Source organism: Panicum virgatum, chromosome 4K (genome assembly GCF_016808335.1).
Source record: "Panicum virgatum strain AP13 chromosome 4K, P.virgatum_v5, whole genome shotgun sequence".
Taxonomy (NCBI): Eukaryota; Viridiplantae; Streptophyta; class Magnoliopsida; order Poales; family Poaceae; genus Panicum; species Panicum virgatum.
This window is the reverse complement of record NC_053139.1, coordinates 42115396-42128872: the sequence shown is the minus strand read 5'-3', so window position 1 is coordinate 42128872 and position 13477 is coordinate 42115396. Positions and strand designations below refer to the sequence as shown.

The 13477-nt window shown below is 51.8% G+C and overlaps 1 protein-coding gene across 1 annotated transcript; it reads left to right on the top strand.

Annotated features, from left to right (window-relative positions):
• The first annotated feature begins 3714 nt into the window (after positions 1-3714).
• LOC120704923 (F-box protein AFR-like) lies at positions 3715-5547 on the top strand. The gene has a single exon (XM_039989462.1). It carries the CDS (start codon positions 3928-3930, stop codon positions 5086-5088), a length of 1161 nt encoding a protein of 386 aa, XP_039845396.1. The 5' UTR covers positions 3715-3927; the 3' UTR covers positions 5089-5547.
• Positions 5548-13477: the final 7930 nt, after the last annotated feature.

Here is a 13477-nt window from a genome sequence, read left to right as displayed (position 1 = left end):
AGCAGGCTGCTGGATGCCTCGCGGCTCGCATCATCTTTTGGCCATTTCCATGCGCTCCAACTCCAAGTGGAGCGCAGAATCTACTCGCGCCCGGTATCGTATTTCCAGTTTTGACCAGGATTCGCGTCCTCCATCCGATCCGTGCATCGTCTAGTGAACTCGACTCGATGGAACTTGGTTTCTGTGTGGAATCTCAGGCGCGTAGTCCGCAGAGGTCATTGTGTGGAGAAGAGGGATCTTTCTCCACGACTCCATCGTGTACGTGCTGCAGTGATCCTCCTGTGTGATGATGGAGCAGGAAGGCGTGCCTGTAGCTGTCATGGGGACTTACGGTAGCAGCAACCCGCAACTCGTAGCATTGACCGCCATTGTTGCGTCCCTCTCATGCCAAAAAGGATGCATGGAAATCTAGTGCCAACCAATAAATACTGTCCTCAAAGTTTATTATCATCCCATACCATGTTGTCATGGAGACGAAATTGTTCATACTATAAAAAAGGGATGGAATGAATTCTTGAGGTTTGAGTCATTGCCCCCATTTTCCCACCTCCATGAATACTGAAGTTTTGCCAGGATTTTGACGATTCTGGGTCTAGAATTTGATGCTAATTAAAGGACCCAACAAATTTTCACCATGTTTGAAGTTTGATAATCTACTTTCCCTTAAGGTGTGCCGCCACTCAAAATTTACTCACGGCCCGACCCTGAGTGGGATTTATACATTGGGCTGCCCAAACCTCTTCATCGGTCAACCACGATTGGAAGAGGATGAAAAGTGTCCACATCTTGCAGCTCGTAAACTAGTGCTTTTGCTGATTAGTGGTGCGTTGTTGTTTCAATCATTCAGCTCGCACTGCACATGGCCATATACGTGATGTATCCTTTTTTGTCATTGTCACCAGTCACCACAGTAACATAGGTATGACATGTATCTTTAAATATTTCAATATTTTTTTAAAAAAATTGAATCTCCTAGGCAAATCCTATTGAATATTTGAACCCCTCCTTCCCCGTGGACATGGCCTCTTAATTTTTTGCCCGGCCAGCGGATGGTCACTCGGCTGGTGGCCCCTCAACACCTGAAACTGAGTAGTGCTCCAACGGCCTTCTCCTTCCTCGTCACGACATGATCGCTATCTATAACCGGCTCACTCGTTCGGAAGAAATGCTTGTGGTAACAAGTATTTAGGTTTCCAAAAAAAAAAGATGCAACTTTATTGCCAACCATGGTAGCATCAAAACTTTCTCCACTAACCTGATGACACCTCAACCCCCCAGCTAGCAAAAACACACTGGGTTTTCTATTTTTGTTTTGCAATCCCTTCAAGTTTTGATTCCCTTCAAGGGAACCACGGTGCACGACTGCACTCCATGCGAATGCTTCGTCTCCTTGTAGTACGCGACATTCGAGAATGTCGGTGGCCATTCTTCTTAAAAAAAACGCCACGTAAACGCGTGTGTCCGAAGACCATTGGGTGGCATTGTCCGAGGGAAAAGGGCGTGGCGTGGAGACGGGATCGCGACGGCAGTACGATCCACGCCGACGCGCCCGAAAAGGGGAGCCGCACAAACAAACGAGCACGGCAGCGCGAGTCTCTAGGCTCGTGCCGATGGATGGTCACGCCGAGAGCACATCGGAACGGGAGAGGTCGGTGCCTCGGACGGCCTGCGCGCCCAAACTCTCACGCGCCGCGGCGCACGCCACATCCTTTCTTTCTATCCACCGCGAAGCCGAAGCCACACGCTAGTCGCTACTCAAGGAAAAGCAGCTTCCACCCAGAAAAAGGCATATCGATCGAACGGCAGAAAAAAAATACTAAAATAAAAAGAATTAATTAATTATCTTTATTACGGGCAGGACGTCTGGGCCCACGCACGCCGCAATCCCGTGGCTTCTTCCCTTTGCGGACACGCCCGGCCGGGGCCCACCAGGCCCACTGGGCTGCTATCCATTGCGGGTGTGGGTGCATGCACCTCTCGGGCCCACGCACGCGCGGACCTATCCGCCCGCCTCGCTCGCGCGCGCGCCACCCTGCCGTCGTCATCGTCGTCGTTCCCATGGCGACGGCCACGCGGACGGGCGCGGCATCCTGGCGCGCGACGGCTCGCGGCCGGAGAACTCGTCAGCGTACGGCCAATCGAGCTCGCCATTTAACTATCAAAAAAAAGGAAAAAAAATAAATCGAGCTCGCCATTTAACTATCAAAAAAAAGGAAAAAAATAAATCGAGCTCGCCATCTCCCTTGCCACCGGGGTCCGCTAAATACAAAACCCCGGACGCCGGACCTCGCGCTGACGGCAAACCGCTCCGGCCGGAAAAAAGGCCAGGCACGTGTTCGGCCAGCATCCAGCACGGAATTTTGCCGTGAGGACGCACGGCGCTCCACTCCAGAGTCCAGATTTAGGCGCACGGAATGGCGAATCTTTCACTGTTTTAGGCCGTTTGCTTCGAGGCTCGTTTGCTAATTGCTCGCGTCCTCGCGATACCTTTGCTCGACGCGCTCACTTGGCTTTGCTCGCTACTTTGAGCCAGGGCAGGGCTACGCTTGCACTGTTTGCCCACCCTTTTAAAGACTTGCTTGTTACTAGCAGAATATTCGTTTGTTGCGAGGGAGTCGCTGGTCATCCTTACATCTAATTCTTTTATTTTTTTAAAAAAAATATTTCATGACTGTCTGAATTAATTTCATCTCTATTTAACTCGATCGTACAAAATATTCTAATTCATTCGCATCAAAATTGCATAAATCCATATATGGATTTTGCTCTAACTCACGGTACTTTGCTCCATGCACTCAGTTTGCTTCGCCGCAAATTCAAGACTGTGAATTTTTTTTAGATCACACAGTATAACTCTGACCCTCACAATACACAGACACTCACACCCCTATGAATACACGTACACAAACTCTATCCATATGCACATTTTTTATGATTTAGCCGACAAATTCTCGAGATTGACGAAGGCACCACAGACGCCTCGCTGTCGACGAGAACGTCGCCTACCACTGAATGCACAACACCGTTAAATTCCAGAATATTCGCTCCCATGGGGAGTCGAACTCAGGACCTCAAGTGCGACCGGGGCTCTTATAACCACTAGGCTACAGCACTATCCACCCACCTTTTACAATACTTATTTAGGCCTTGTTTAGTTTCTAAAAAAAATTCTACAGTACCCGTCACATTGAATTTTTGGTCATATGTATGGAGCATTAAATGTAGTTGAAAAAAATAACTAATTATACAGTCCAACTGATTAGCACGAGACGAATCTTTTAAGCCTAATTAGTATATAATTGGACATTAATTATCAAATAACAACGAAAGTTCTACGATGTCAAAACCCAAAAATTTTCGCGAACTAAACAAAGCCTTACTATATTTGCTGGCATATCCCATTTTCGCGTCTCGTTTGAGCTATCACATTATGAACACGAGATCTGCATAACCGAGCAAATATCCATGTAAACCTAGGAGTAAGGAAAAGAGGCTGCAATTTTCAACGGTAATATCATTTTCCGCAACCGGAACAATTCCTTTTTCTAATAAAAAATTCATTATCTGCATAGAGTGACCTCCCGTTTTCTTTCGCCGAGAAAATACTGTTACACATGGTACTAGTTCTAGACGGTTGAAGCTCATTAGACGGTGGAAAACGCTACAACATCTCCCAACCAACACCAGATCCGAAACTCTGTACCGCGCAGGCGCGCCAGCCCACTTGGTGCAGCGCGGCGCAGGCGGAGCCTGGCCAGCTGAGCAAAGCCGCGCACCGGCACCTCTATAAATTCGCCGGCCCACCCCCCGCTTCTTCTCCAAGTTCCATTCCCCATCCGCCATCACCCAAGCCGAACCGAAAACTGACCCCAAACCCAACCCGCGAATCGCACCCAATTCGACCGGGGAATCGCGCCATCCGCCACCATGAGCTTCTCGTCCATGAGCAAGCAGCAGGTGCTGGACGCCGGCGAGGGCGCGGGGGAGGAGGTCGTGGAGCTCATCCCGGGCCTGCCGGAGGAGGTGGCCGAGAAGTGCCTCCTCCACCTGCCCTTCCTCTACCACCGCCTCTTCCGCACCGTCTCCTCCACCTGGAACCGCTTCCTCACCGACGCCCCCGCCAAGCCGCCGCTGCTCGCCCCCGCCCCCGCCGCGGCGGCGGCCGCGGTGTCGGTATCCTTCTCGCTGCCGTTCCTCTTCGCCTTCGCGTTTGAACCCGCGTCGCGGCGCCTCCAGTGCCAGGCGCTCGACCCGTTCTCCCGGAGGTGGCTCCTGCTGCCGCCGGTGCCCGGCGGCGCCGCGGCCGGGTCGTTCGCGGTGGTTGGGCTCCCCCGCCGCGGCGAGATCTACGTGATTGGGGGCGTCGAGGAGGGCGGCGACAAGGCCGTGCGCAGCGTGGCCGTGTACAGCGCCGCGCGGAACGGGTGGGAGGCGGCGGCGGCGATGCGGACGCCCCGCGGGTACATGGCGGCCGGGGAGGTGGGCGGGCGCGTGGTGGTGGCCGGGGAGGACGGCGAGGCGGAGGTGTTCGACCCGGAGGCCGGGCGCTGGCTCCCGGCGGCGCCGCGCCGGGGCGCGGCGGTGGCGCGGTACGACGCCGCAGCGGCAGGCGGGAAGCTGTACGTGACGGAGGGGTGGGCGTGGCCGTTCGAGCGCGCGCCGCGGGGCGCGGTGTACGACGCGGCGGCCGACTCGTGGCGCGAGATGGCGCGCGGGATGCGGGAGGGGTGGACGGGCTCCTGCGCCGTCGCCGGCGGGCGGATGTACATCGTGGCCGAGTACGGGGAGTGGCGCCTGAAGCGGTACGACGAGGCCCGGGACGAGTGGCTAATGGTGGCCGGCGGCGGGGTGCCGCCCGAGGTCCGGCGCCCGCACGTCGTCGCCGGCGAGGTCGGGGAGGTCGCCGGCGGGAGGCGGAGGATATACGTCGTCGGCGCCGGGCTCGACGTCGCCGTGGGCACGGTGTCCGCCGCCGCCGCCGGTGCCCCCCACGGCGTCGAGGAGGAGGTGGTGGAGTGGGAGGTCGTCAAGGGCCCCGCCGAGTTCGCCGGCCTCGCGCCCTGCAACGCGCAGGTCCTCTACGCTTGAGGCGCGCGCGCCGGAACCCCCCGCGCACTCCGCGGGTGGAACGTCTCTGTCGCCGGACGATGGAGGGAGCTACTACGGCTCGGCCCAAGCGCCCACGGGCCCCACCTGCTCCGTCCGTACGCGTCACCTTCTCGCCGGCGAAGCGCCATGCTGGCTCACATGTCAGCGGAACGTGACGGCTCCAGCGCCTCGCCGGCAGCCGAGCCCACCGGCTCGCGACGTGGGACCAGTCTGTCAGCGAGCAGTTTGCGGGAGGGGCTGAAGGGTCTTTTGGGCCACTGTCCTCTACTACTAGACTCTGCAAGCAACTAATCAAGCGTGCAACGGTGCAAGCAGTAGATTTTTTTTTTTTTGCCCCCACAGCTTTGGAGGGTTTTTCTTGTACTAGTAGTATTTGTTGTATTTCTGGAGAAACAAGAGGACAACAAAGAACGGGACGGATGTGATGTCCTCGCCAAAGAAGAAGAACGGATGCGAACGTGGCGATGTGAAGTGAACTCGACGTCGACGCGATGGGCATTAGCCGAAGAAGCAAAAAAGGAGCCCCCCCAACCCAAAAGCCCAAACCTCCGACTCAGGAAACCCGTAGCTCCGACGGGAGAAATGTCTCGCCCAATCACCCGTACGCCGTAGCCTTTTCGCCGCCCCGGGCCACCACCACCACGGCGCCCCGCCGAACCGAGGAGGCGCGCGCCGCGCCGCGACGGGACGGGGTGGGAGTGGAACTGGAACTGCTCGGTGGCGCGCGCACTGCGCGCCGCCCGGCGCCTCACTCCCATCCATATCCCGCCGCCACGACCCACGAGCGAGTGATGATGATCGCGTCGTGGTCGTGGGAAGGAGGAGGAGCTGGAACACGAGCACGTCTGTCTCTTTCGCCTGCCGCGGCTCTTTTCCGGGAGCGCAATCATGGCGCGACGGCGACCGCCGAGCCCGAGCACGACGCCGGGAGGCCGTAGCGCGGCGTCAGGCAGGCACGCCCCGGTCGCGGCCTCCACTCCACCCCAGTCGAGGAGGAATGGGGGCGCATAGGGGTGGTAATGGGCATGGCCCTAATGGCTTCTTCACAGTCCAATAAAGTCTTTAAAATTTTTAGTTCAAAAATACATATGTTTAGAGCCCGGCCCTTTTAGTGCCCGATCCTTATATTTTCTAGTTCAAAATGTTGGGCCATTTACCACCCCTAGGGGCGCATAATGGCGGCGTGGGTGGTAGGCCCGTGCAGGCCCGCCAGAGGCCTACCTCCCCGGCTTCTCCCTTCCCCTCTCTCCCTCGAGCGAAGCTATAGCTGCGACTGCGAGCGTGCACGATCGGGGAGGGGAACGGCACCGACAAATGCTAGGCCATGTTTGGTTCCCCCGCGAAATTCTTTAAAAAAAACGAATGCATACAGAGTACTAAAAGAAATTTATTTGCGAAATATTTTTATGGATGAGTGTAATTTTTCGAGTCGAATCTAATGAGCCAAGTTCCACCATAATTGGCTACAGTGATACTGCAGTAACCGCCTCTAATCATCTTCTAATCATACGGTCAAAGGCCTTATTAGCAACATCACATGCTACAATATCGTAATTTTAAAAGTTATTTTGTTATTAGACTTCATTTAATATCTCTAATTAATGGTCAAAGGGGCGAAAAGTTTTTATGAAAACTTTTTCACCCCTAACCAAACACGGTCTATTCTTCCCTGCTAGGCTGCTACTTGATCACTGCAGAGTTCAAATGCATAGCAGAATTGATATATCTTAAAAAAAATGGCTAATAATTGATTGGAAGGAGTAGTATTCTACTCGTGTAGCCGCGATGGCACCGAAGAAGCCGATCCGAATGATGAGCGCCGACGCGGAGCCGTACTGTGCCCCGCGCACGGGCTACCTGCGCCTGCACGCTCACGCACAGCTGGGGATGAGGTGAGGGTGTCAGGCTGCCTGGCTGTGCGCGCGTGGGGGTGCGCCCGCCCGTGTGGGGGGCTGCGCCTGCGGCGGCGATCTACTCTGAACCGATCGACGGATCGAGGATTCCTGAGAGGTCCAGTGATGAGGATGTCAGAGCTTGTTTAAGATGATGGGGCAGCCTTGTTTATGGGCGCGCGTACGTACTAGGAAGGAGACGCCGGGGCTTAAGAAAATGGAAATCGGAGCGCCGGCCCGGCCGGACCCGGCGGAGCCTGCCCTGAAGCAGCGCGCGCGGTGGCGGTCCTTGGGTGATGGTGATCGCGGGCGCGGCGGCCTGCCCGACACGTTACGCGTCGCGACAGCTGCTGCTTCATTTCGGGTCCCAAATGGAGAGGGAAAAGGGCAACGACGAGTATCCGCGGGGTAGAGATGCAAGTAGCGTGGCCTCTGCCAAGTGCCAAGTCTGCCAACCCATTGGGTTGCCGCGGGGTCAGCTCACCTGCATCCGTACGCTGGAGGAGTACAATACGACACCAGCGCATTTCTTACCTTACAGCACAAGACGGCTATTTTGTTTTTGAAGTAAAGACGGCTATAAACCCAAGGGATTGCGCAACAAAATGGCTAGAAATGCACATGGGCATCGTCCCCAGGGATCTACTTGACCGACCCTGACAGTAGCGATTTCTGAAAGGAGCCCATACTGGATATTTTTTTTTAAAAAAAGAACAAAGCCAACGAAATCCAACCATGCACTGATGCACATCTTTGCTGCCAGTCTACCCGGACTGGACACACAAGCTCACATGTTCTAATGTAAGTGGAATTTCTTTTTTTCTCTCTTTTTTTGAGTGGAATTTCCACATCTCCTGCACTGATTTCGTGCAAATGGCACACTTGGGGGCAGCCACTTGCTGCGAATCTGTGCAGTGTGCTAGTTCGGTTCCAGATGTAAACGTGACCGACCCCCCTAGCAACTTGGGGCATATATGATAGATATACTCAACTGCAATCCTGCTCAAGCTCAACTGCTGCATGATGAGTGATCACTGACAATTTGGCCACAGGATAAGCGAGAACCTAAGCCACTTGTGCTGCCTGATCACGACCCCTGACGAAGTTCTTCCACGGGCACGGTCCAATTTGCATTGCATCCGTCCAGCGCGGTGTTATTCTTCTCGGATCCGTGCCGTCCCAGCTGCTATCGCCGGAGCCGCGAGACCAAGTTGCAGGCAGCAGTCACGCTGCTGGCTTTTCTTCAGCTGCTGCTGCTGTTCCGCAATGATGAATCTGCGGGCGACCGTAAACTCACCAACTCACGGTCGACGACCGACCCATGTGATGGACCCCACTCGCGCTCTCTCCGCTGATCCGCTGAGCTCTCTCTCCTCCCCCGCTCTCTTCTCTCTCTTCCTTTTTTCTCCTGGATCTCGGAGCTCCCCATGGCGACCGCGCCTCTCCCATCCCCTTCCCCTTCCCCCGCGCCCCTTTCCTTCCCCTTGCTCTCCTCCATGGCCGGCCGTCCTCCTCCCCATCCCTTTCCTCCGCCTCCCCCTTACTCTCCCTCCCTTCCTCTGCTCCATGGCCGGGCGTCCTCCTCCCCCTCCCTTTTTTCTCTGCTCCATGGCCGGCGGCGGGGGAGGAGAGGCGGGCGGGGCCTCTGCTCCGTGGCCGGCGACGGGGGAGGGGAGGTGCGGCGGGCCTCTCTTTGCTCTATGGCCGGCGGCGGGGGAGGGGAGGCGCGGCGGGCCCCCTCTGCTCCATGGCCGGCGGCGGGGAGGGGGAGGCATAGCGGGCCTCTCTCTGCTCCATGGCTGGCGGCGGGGAGGGGAGGCGCGGCGGTCCGGCGGTAAGGAGGTGAGGGGTGGCGTGGCGTGGCGGCGGCAGGGACGGGAGGCGCGGCGCCGGGCCAGCGGCGTGGAGGGGAGGCGGCGGGGTGGGGAGGAGGCGCCGCCGCGCTAGATCCAGTTTTTTTTTTTGCAAAAAATTTTCAACAATTTTTTCTGAATTCCTTTGATTTTTTCGGATGAATATTTTTTTAATGATACAAAAAAATTTCTTGAATTTTTTCTGCTCTCCAATTTTTTTTCTTGAAATTTTTTCTGCTCTCCTTTTTTTTGCTTGAAATTTTTTTTGGTCTCCAAAATTTTTCGTCAAAAAAAATTCTCTCTCCAAAATTTCTCTTACAAAAAAAATTCCAAAATCGCAAAACGACAAAAAAATTACTAAAAAAAGAAAAAAAAACGGTCGGGAGATCGACCGTAGGGAGGGGCTCCCTACGGTCCACCGTAAATTAGCGAGACCCCAGGCGTTTCAGCTCGCTGTTCACTTGATCACTGCAGGTTCATGTAGGGAAACGGGTAGGCTACGCTAGCATCACTACCGCATAAACCCAAGATACTTGCGAGTAAAAGATCATAGATCGTTACCACTAGACGCGCAGCGCAGCGGAAGAAGTCGCGCGTCGATGTAGAGGAAGTAGTCGATCACGTCCCACGAACCGAGCTCCTCGTACTTGATCCCAGCAGCCGATCAGCGCAGCAGTCGCAGCAGCGCCTCCACGGAGTCCACACGTACGGGGATGAAACGCCGGGTGTCGGTGTGCTAGCACCGCACGCACGGCAAGGGCGGCGGCCGAGAGAGAGAGGGAGGGGCGGCGGCTAGGGAGGTGGCGCGGCTCAGGTCTTCGCCCCCCTAGCCCCTCCCTCATATATATAGGGCGTACTAATGTGCTTCTATCTCATAGGCCCATTAGTAACCATAGTCCCTCTTGGATCAATATCCACTTGGGCCTTTAAACCGTATTGTGATGATGGGCTCTTGGGCATATCACCAACAATCTCCCACTTGCACTAGAGACAATCATACATGCAAGCTTTTTAACATTCCAAACCCCTTAAGTGTGTGACCCGTTAGGTTCATGTGTAGGTGGTCGTGATCGGAAATCATTTCCGAATCACAAGTCAATAGCGGCACCTAGCAGGGCATAGTGACTCACAAATACACATAAAGATCATATCGGCCGAACCATAGATATACTCATACACCGATCCCTTTGCCACACGATACCAGTCAAGCTCAAAGCGAGATGCGTGCCACCTTTGTGATAGCTCGACCATTCTCTCGATCTAATAGTGGATTCTATTCATAACTAACCTTTAGTCATCATGATTAACTCTTTAATCACTTTGGCATGGCCATGCACTTTCAAATCCAACTATCTCGAGGGGCCAGAGATATCTCTCCCGTTATCTAGGAGGGGCAAATTCCATCTTGATCCGCTCACATCCCATTCCATGTTTCATGACATACCTGTAAGCTGCTTTTGTAACTACCCAGTCACGGTGTAGCGTTTAGCAGCCCCAAGATGCACCACTACACACAGTGAGAAACAATGGCGATCTCAGGTCTAAGGATTCAGTAGGTATAACACTCAAGAACAACTGATGGCACATACAAAATAACAATCCCAACATTGTCTTGGAGTGGGTCAATCCAACACCATGTTCACCAACATGTGTCCACATCATTAATCTGATATCTCCATATCCATGATCCGTGAAACATGATCATCAATTAATGCATGTGCTAGTCTCAACGTCGTTGTTGTCCCACACAACGACATAAACTAGGGATAATTTAGAATCATATCATTTTCAACAAAGAGTTTCACGAACAAGTCACATACTTGATAATCGATGTAAAATAATCATCCATGGAACAAATAACAATTATTTATCATTACATAAACATACTCATGACACAAAATCTCCCACGCACACTAGGATCACTGATGTAAGTATCTAATACCCATAGATCTCATGTGCGCCTCATGCTTTGATTGTGGGAGAGGCTTCGTCAACGGATCAGCAACGTTTGAATCCGTGTGCACCTTGCAAACCTTCACATCACCTCTCTCAACAAAGTTACGGATGAGGTGATACTTTCGCAGTATATGTCTAGACTTCTTAGTTGTTCTAGGCTCCTTTGGTAGTGCAACGGCACCACTATTATCACAATAGAGGTCCACTGGACTGGACGCACTAGGAACAACACCCAAGTCAGAAACAAACTTTCTGATCCAAACAGCTTCTTTTGCAGCTTCGGAAGCTGCAATATACTCGGCCTCTGCCGTCGAATCAGCCACCGTATCTTGCTTGGAACTCTTCCAACTCACTGCCCCACCATTGAGGCAGAAAACAAAACCGGATTGCGATTTGGAGTCATCTTTGTCTGTTTGAAAACTAGCATCGGTGTAACCCTTTACAAGGAGCTCATCTTCGCCTCCAAATATTAGGAACATATCCTTAGTTCTTCTCAAGTACTTAAGGATACTCTTTACAATTGTCCAGTGAGGTTCACCGAAATCTGACTGATACTTGCTCGTAACACTTAGAGCAAAGGAAACATCTGGGCGCGTGCAAAGCATAGCATACATGATCGACCCTATGGCTGAAGCATAAGGAATCTTATTCATCCTCTTTTGCTCATCAGGTGTCGTAGCACACTGACTCTTGCTTAGAGTAATGCCATGTGACATTGGCAAGAAACCTTTCTTGGAATCTTGCATATTGAACCGATTCAGTATCTTGTCAATGTACGTGTCTTGGCTCAATCCAATTAGCCTTTTTGATCTATCTCTATAGATCCTAATACCCAGAATATAAGCCGCCTCTCCTAAATCTTTCATCGAAAAACTCTTTTTCAATGAGGTTTTAACGGCTTCAAGCATTGGAATATCATTTCCGATCAGTAATATGTCATCCACATATAGGACCAGAAACACAAGTGCGCTCTCACTAGCCTTTTTGTAAACACAAGGCTCATCTTCATTCTTGATGAAGCCAAACCCTTTGACTACTTCATCAAAACGAATATTCCAACTCCGAGATGCTTGCTTCAATCCATAGATGGACCTCTGAAGCTTACATATTTTCCCAGCATTTTTAGGATCGACAAAACCTTCAGGCTGTGTCATATACACATCCTCACTTAGATGTCCATTAAGGAAAGCGGTTTTGACATCCATTTGCCATATCTCATAGTCATAATATGCGGCAATTGCTAGGAGAATCCGAACAGACTTTAGCATTGCGACGGGCGAAAAGGTTTCCTCATAGTCAACACCTTGAATTTATCGGAAACCTTTCGCCACCAATCGTGCCTTATAGATGTGAACATTTCCATCCATGTCTAATTTTTTCTTAAAAATCCACTTACAATCGACAGATCTTACACTGTCAATCTGATCGACCAAGTTCCAAACTTGATTATCATGCATGGATTTTAACTCGGATTCCATGGCTTCAAGCCATTTGTCGGAGTCAGGTCCCATCATTGCTTCTTTGTAGGTCAAGGGCTCATCATTTTCCATCAATAATACATGGCGCTCCTCCGTAATAAGGAGGTTGAGCTTGTCAGTAGCGCGACGTGCCCTTATAGACCTTCGTGGGGCTGGTGCCTCAACTACGGGTTGTGTAACATCTTGCACATCCCGTGGATCTTCAGTGGGTGCTGAAACAGTTTCGGGTGTTTCCTGAATTTCTTCAAGTTGCACCTTGCTCCCACTAAATCCTTTTGAGAGAAACTCATTTTCTAAGAAAACACCATTGCGAGCGACAAACACTTTGTCTTCCGCCTTATTGTAAAAATAATATCCTTTGGTTTCCCTAGGATACCCCACAAAGAAACATTTGTCTGACTTTGGAGTGAGCTTATCTGACATCAAACGTTTGACATAAGCCTCACATCCCCAAACTTTGAGAAAAGATAATCCGGGACGCTTCCCAGTCCATATCTCATATGGTGTCTTCTCAACAGACTTACTTGGAACCCTATTCAGTGTGAACGCAGCAGTTTCAAGAGCATAACCCCAAAATGACAATGGAAGATCAGCTTGGCTCATCATGGACCTAACCATGTCCAACAAGGTTCGGTTCCTCCGTTCGGAAACCCCATTCCATTGAGGCGTTCCGGGCGGAGTTAGCTGCGGAATAATTCCACATTGCTTCAAATGATCACCAAATTCAAGGCTCAAATATTCTCCTCCACGATCAGATCGCAGAAATTTAATTGTCTTGCCTAATTGATTTTGTACTTCATTCTGAAATTCTTTGAACTTTTCAAACGATTCAGACTTGTGCCTCATTAAGTAGATATAGCCATATCTACTAAAGTCATCAGTGAAAGTAATGAAGTACTGAAAACCACCTCTGGCTATTGAGCTCATTGGTCCACATACATCGGTATGTATAAGTCCCAACAAGTCACTCGCCCTCTCACTCTGACCAGTGAAAGACGCTTTGGTCATCTTTCCAAGCAAACAAGACTCACATGTGTCAAATGATTCAAAATCAAATGAGCTTAACAATCCATCTTTATGAAGTTGTTCAATGCGCTTCTCATTTATATGACCTAAGCGACAATGCCAAATAAAAGTGGGATTCAAATCATTTGGTCTAAGCCTCTTAGTATTAATGTTACAGACAGAT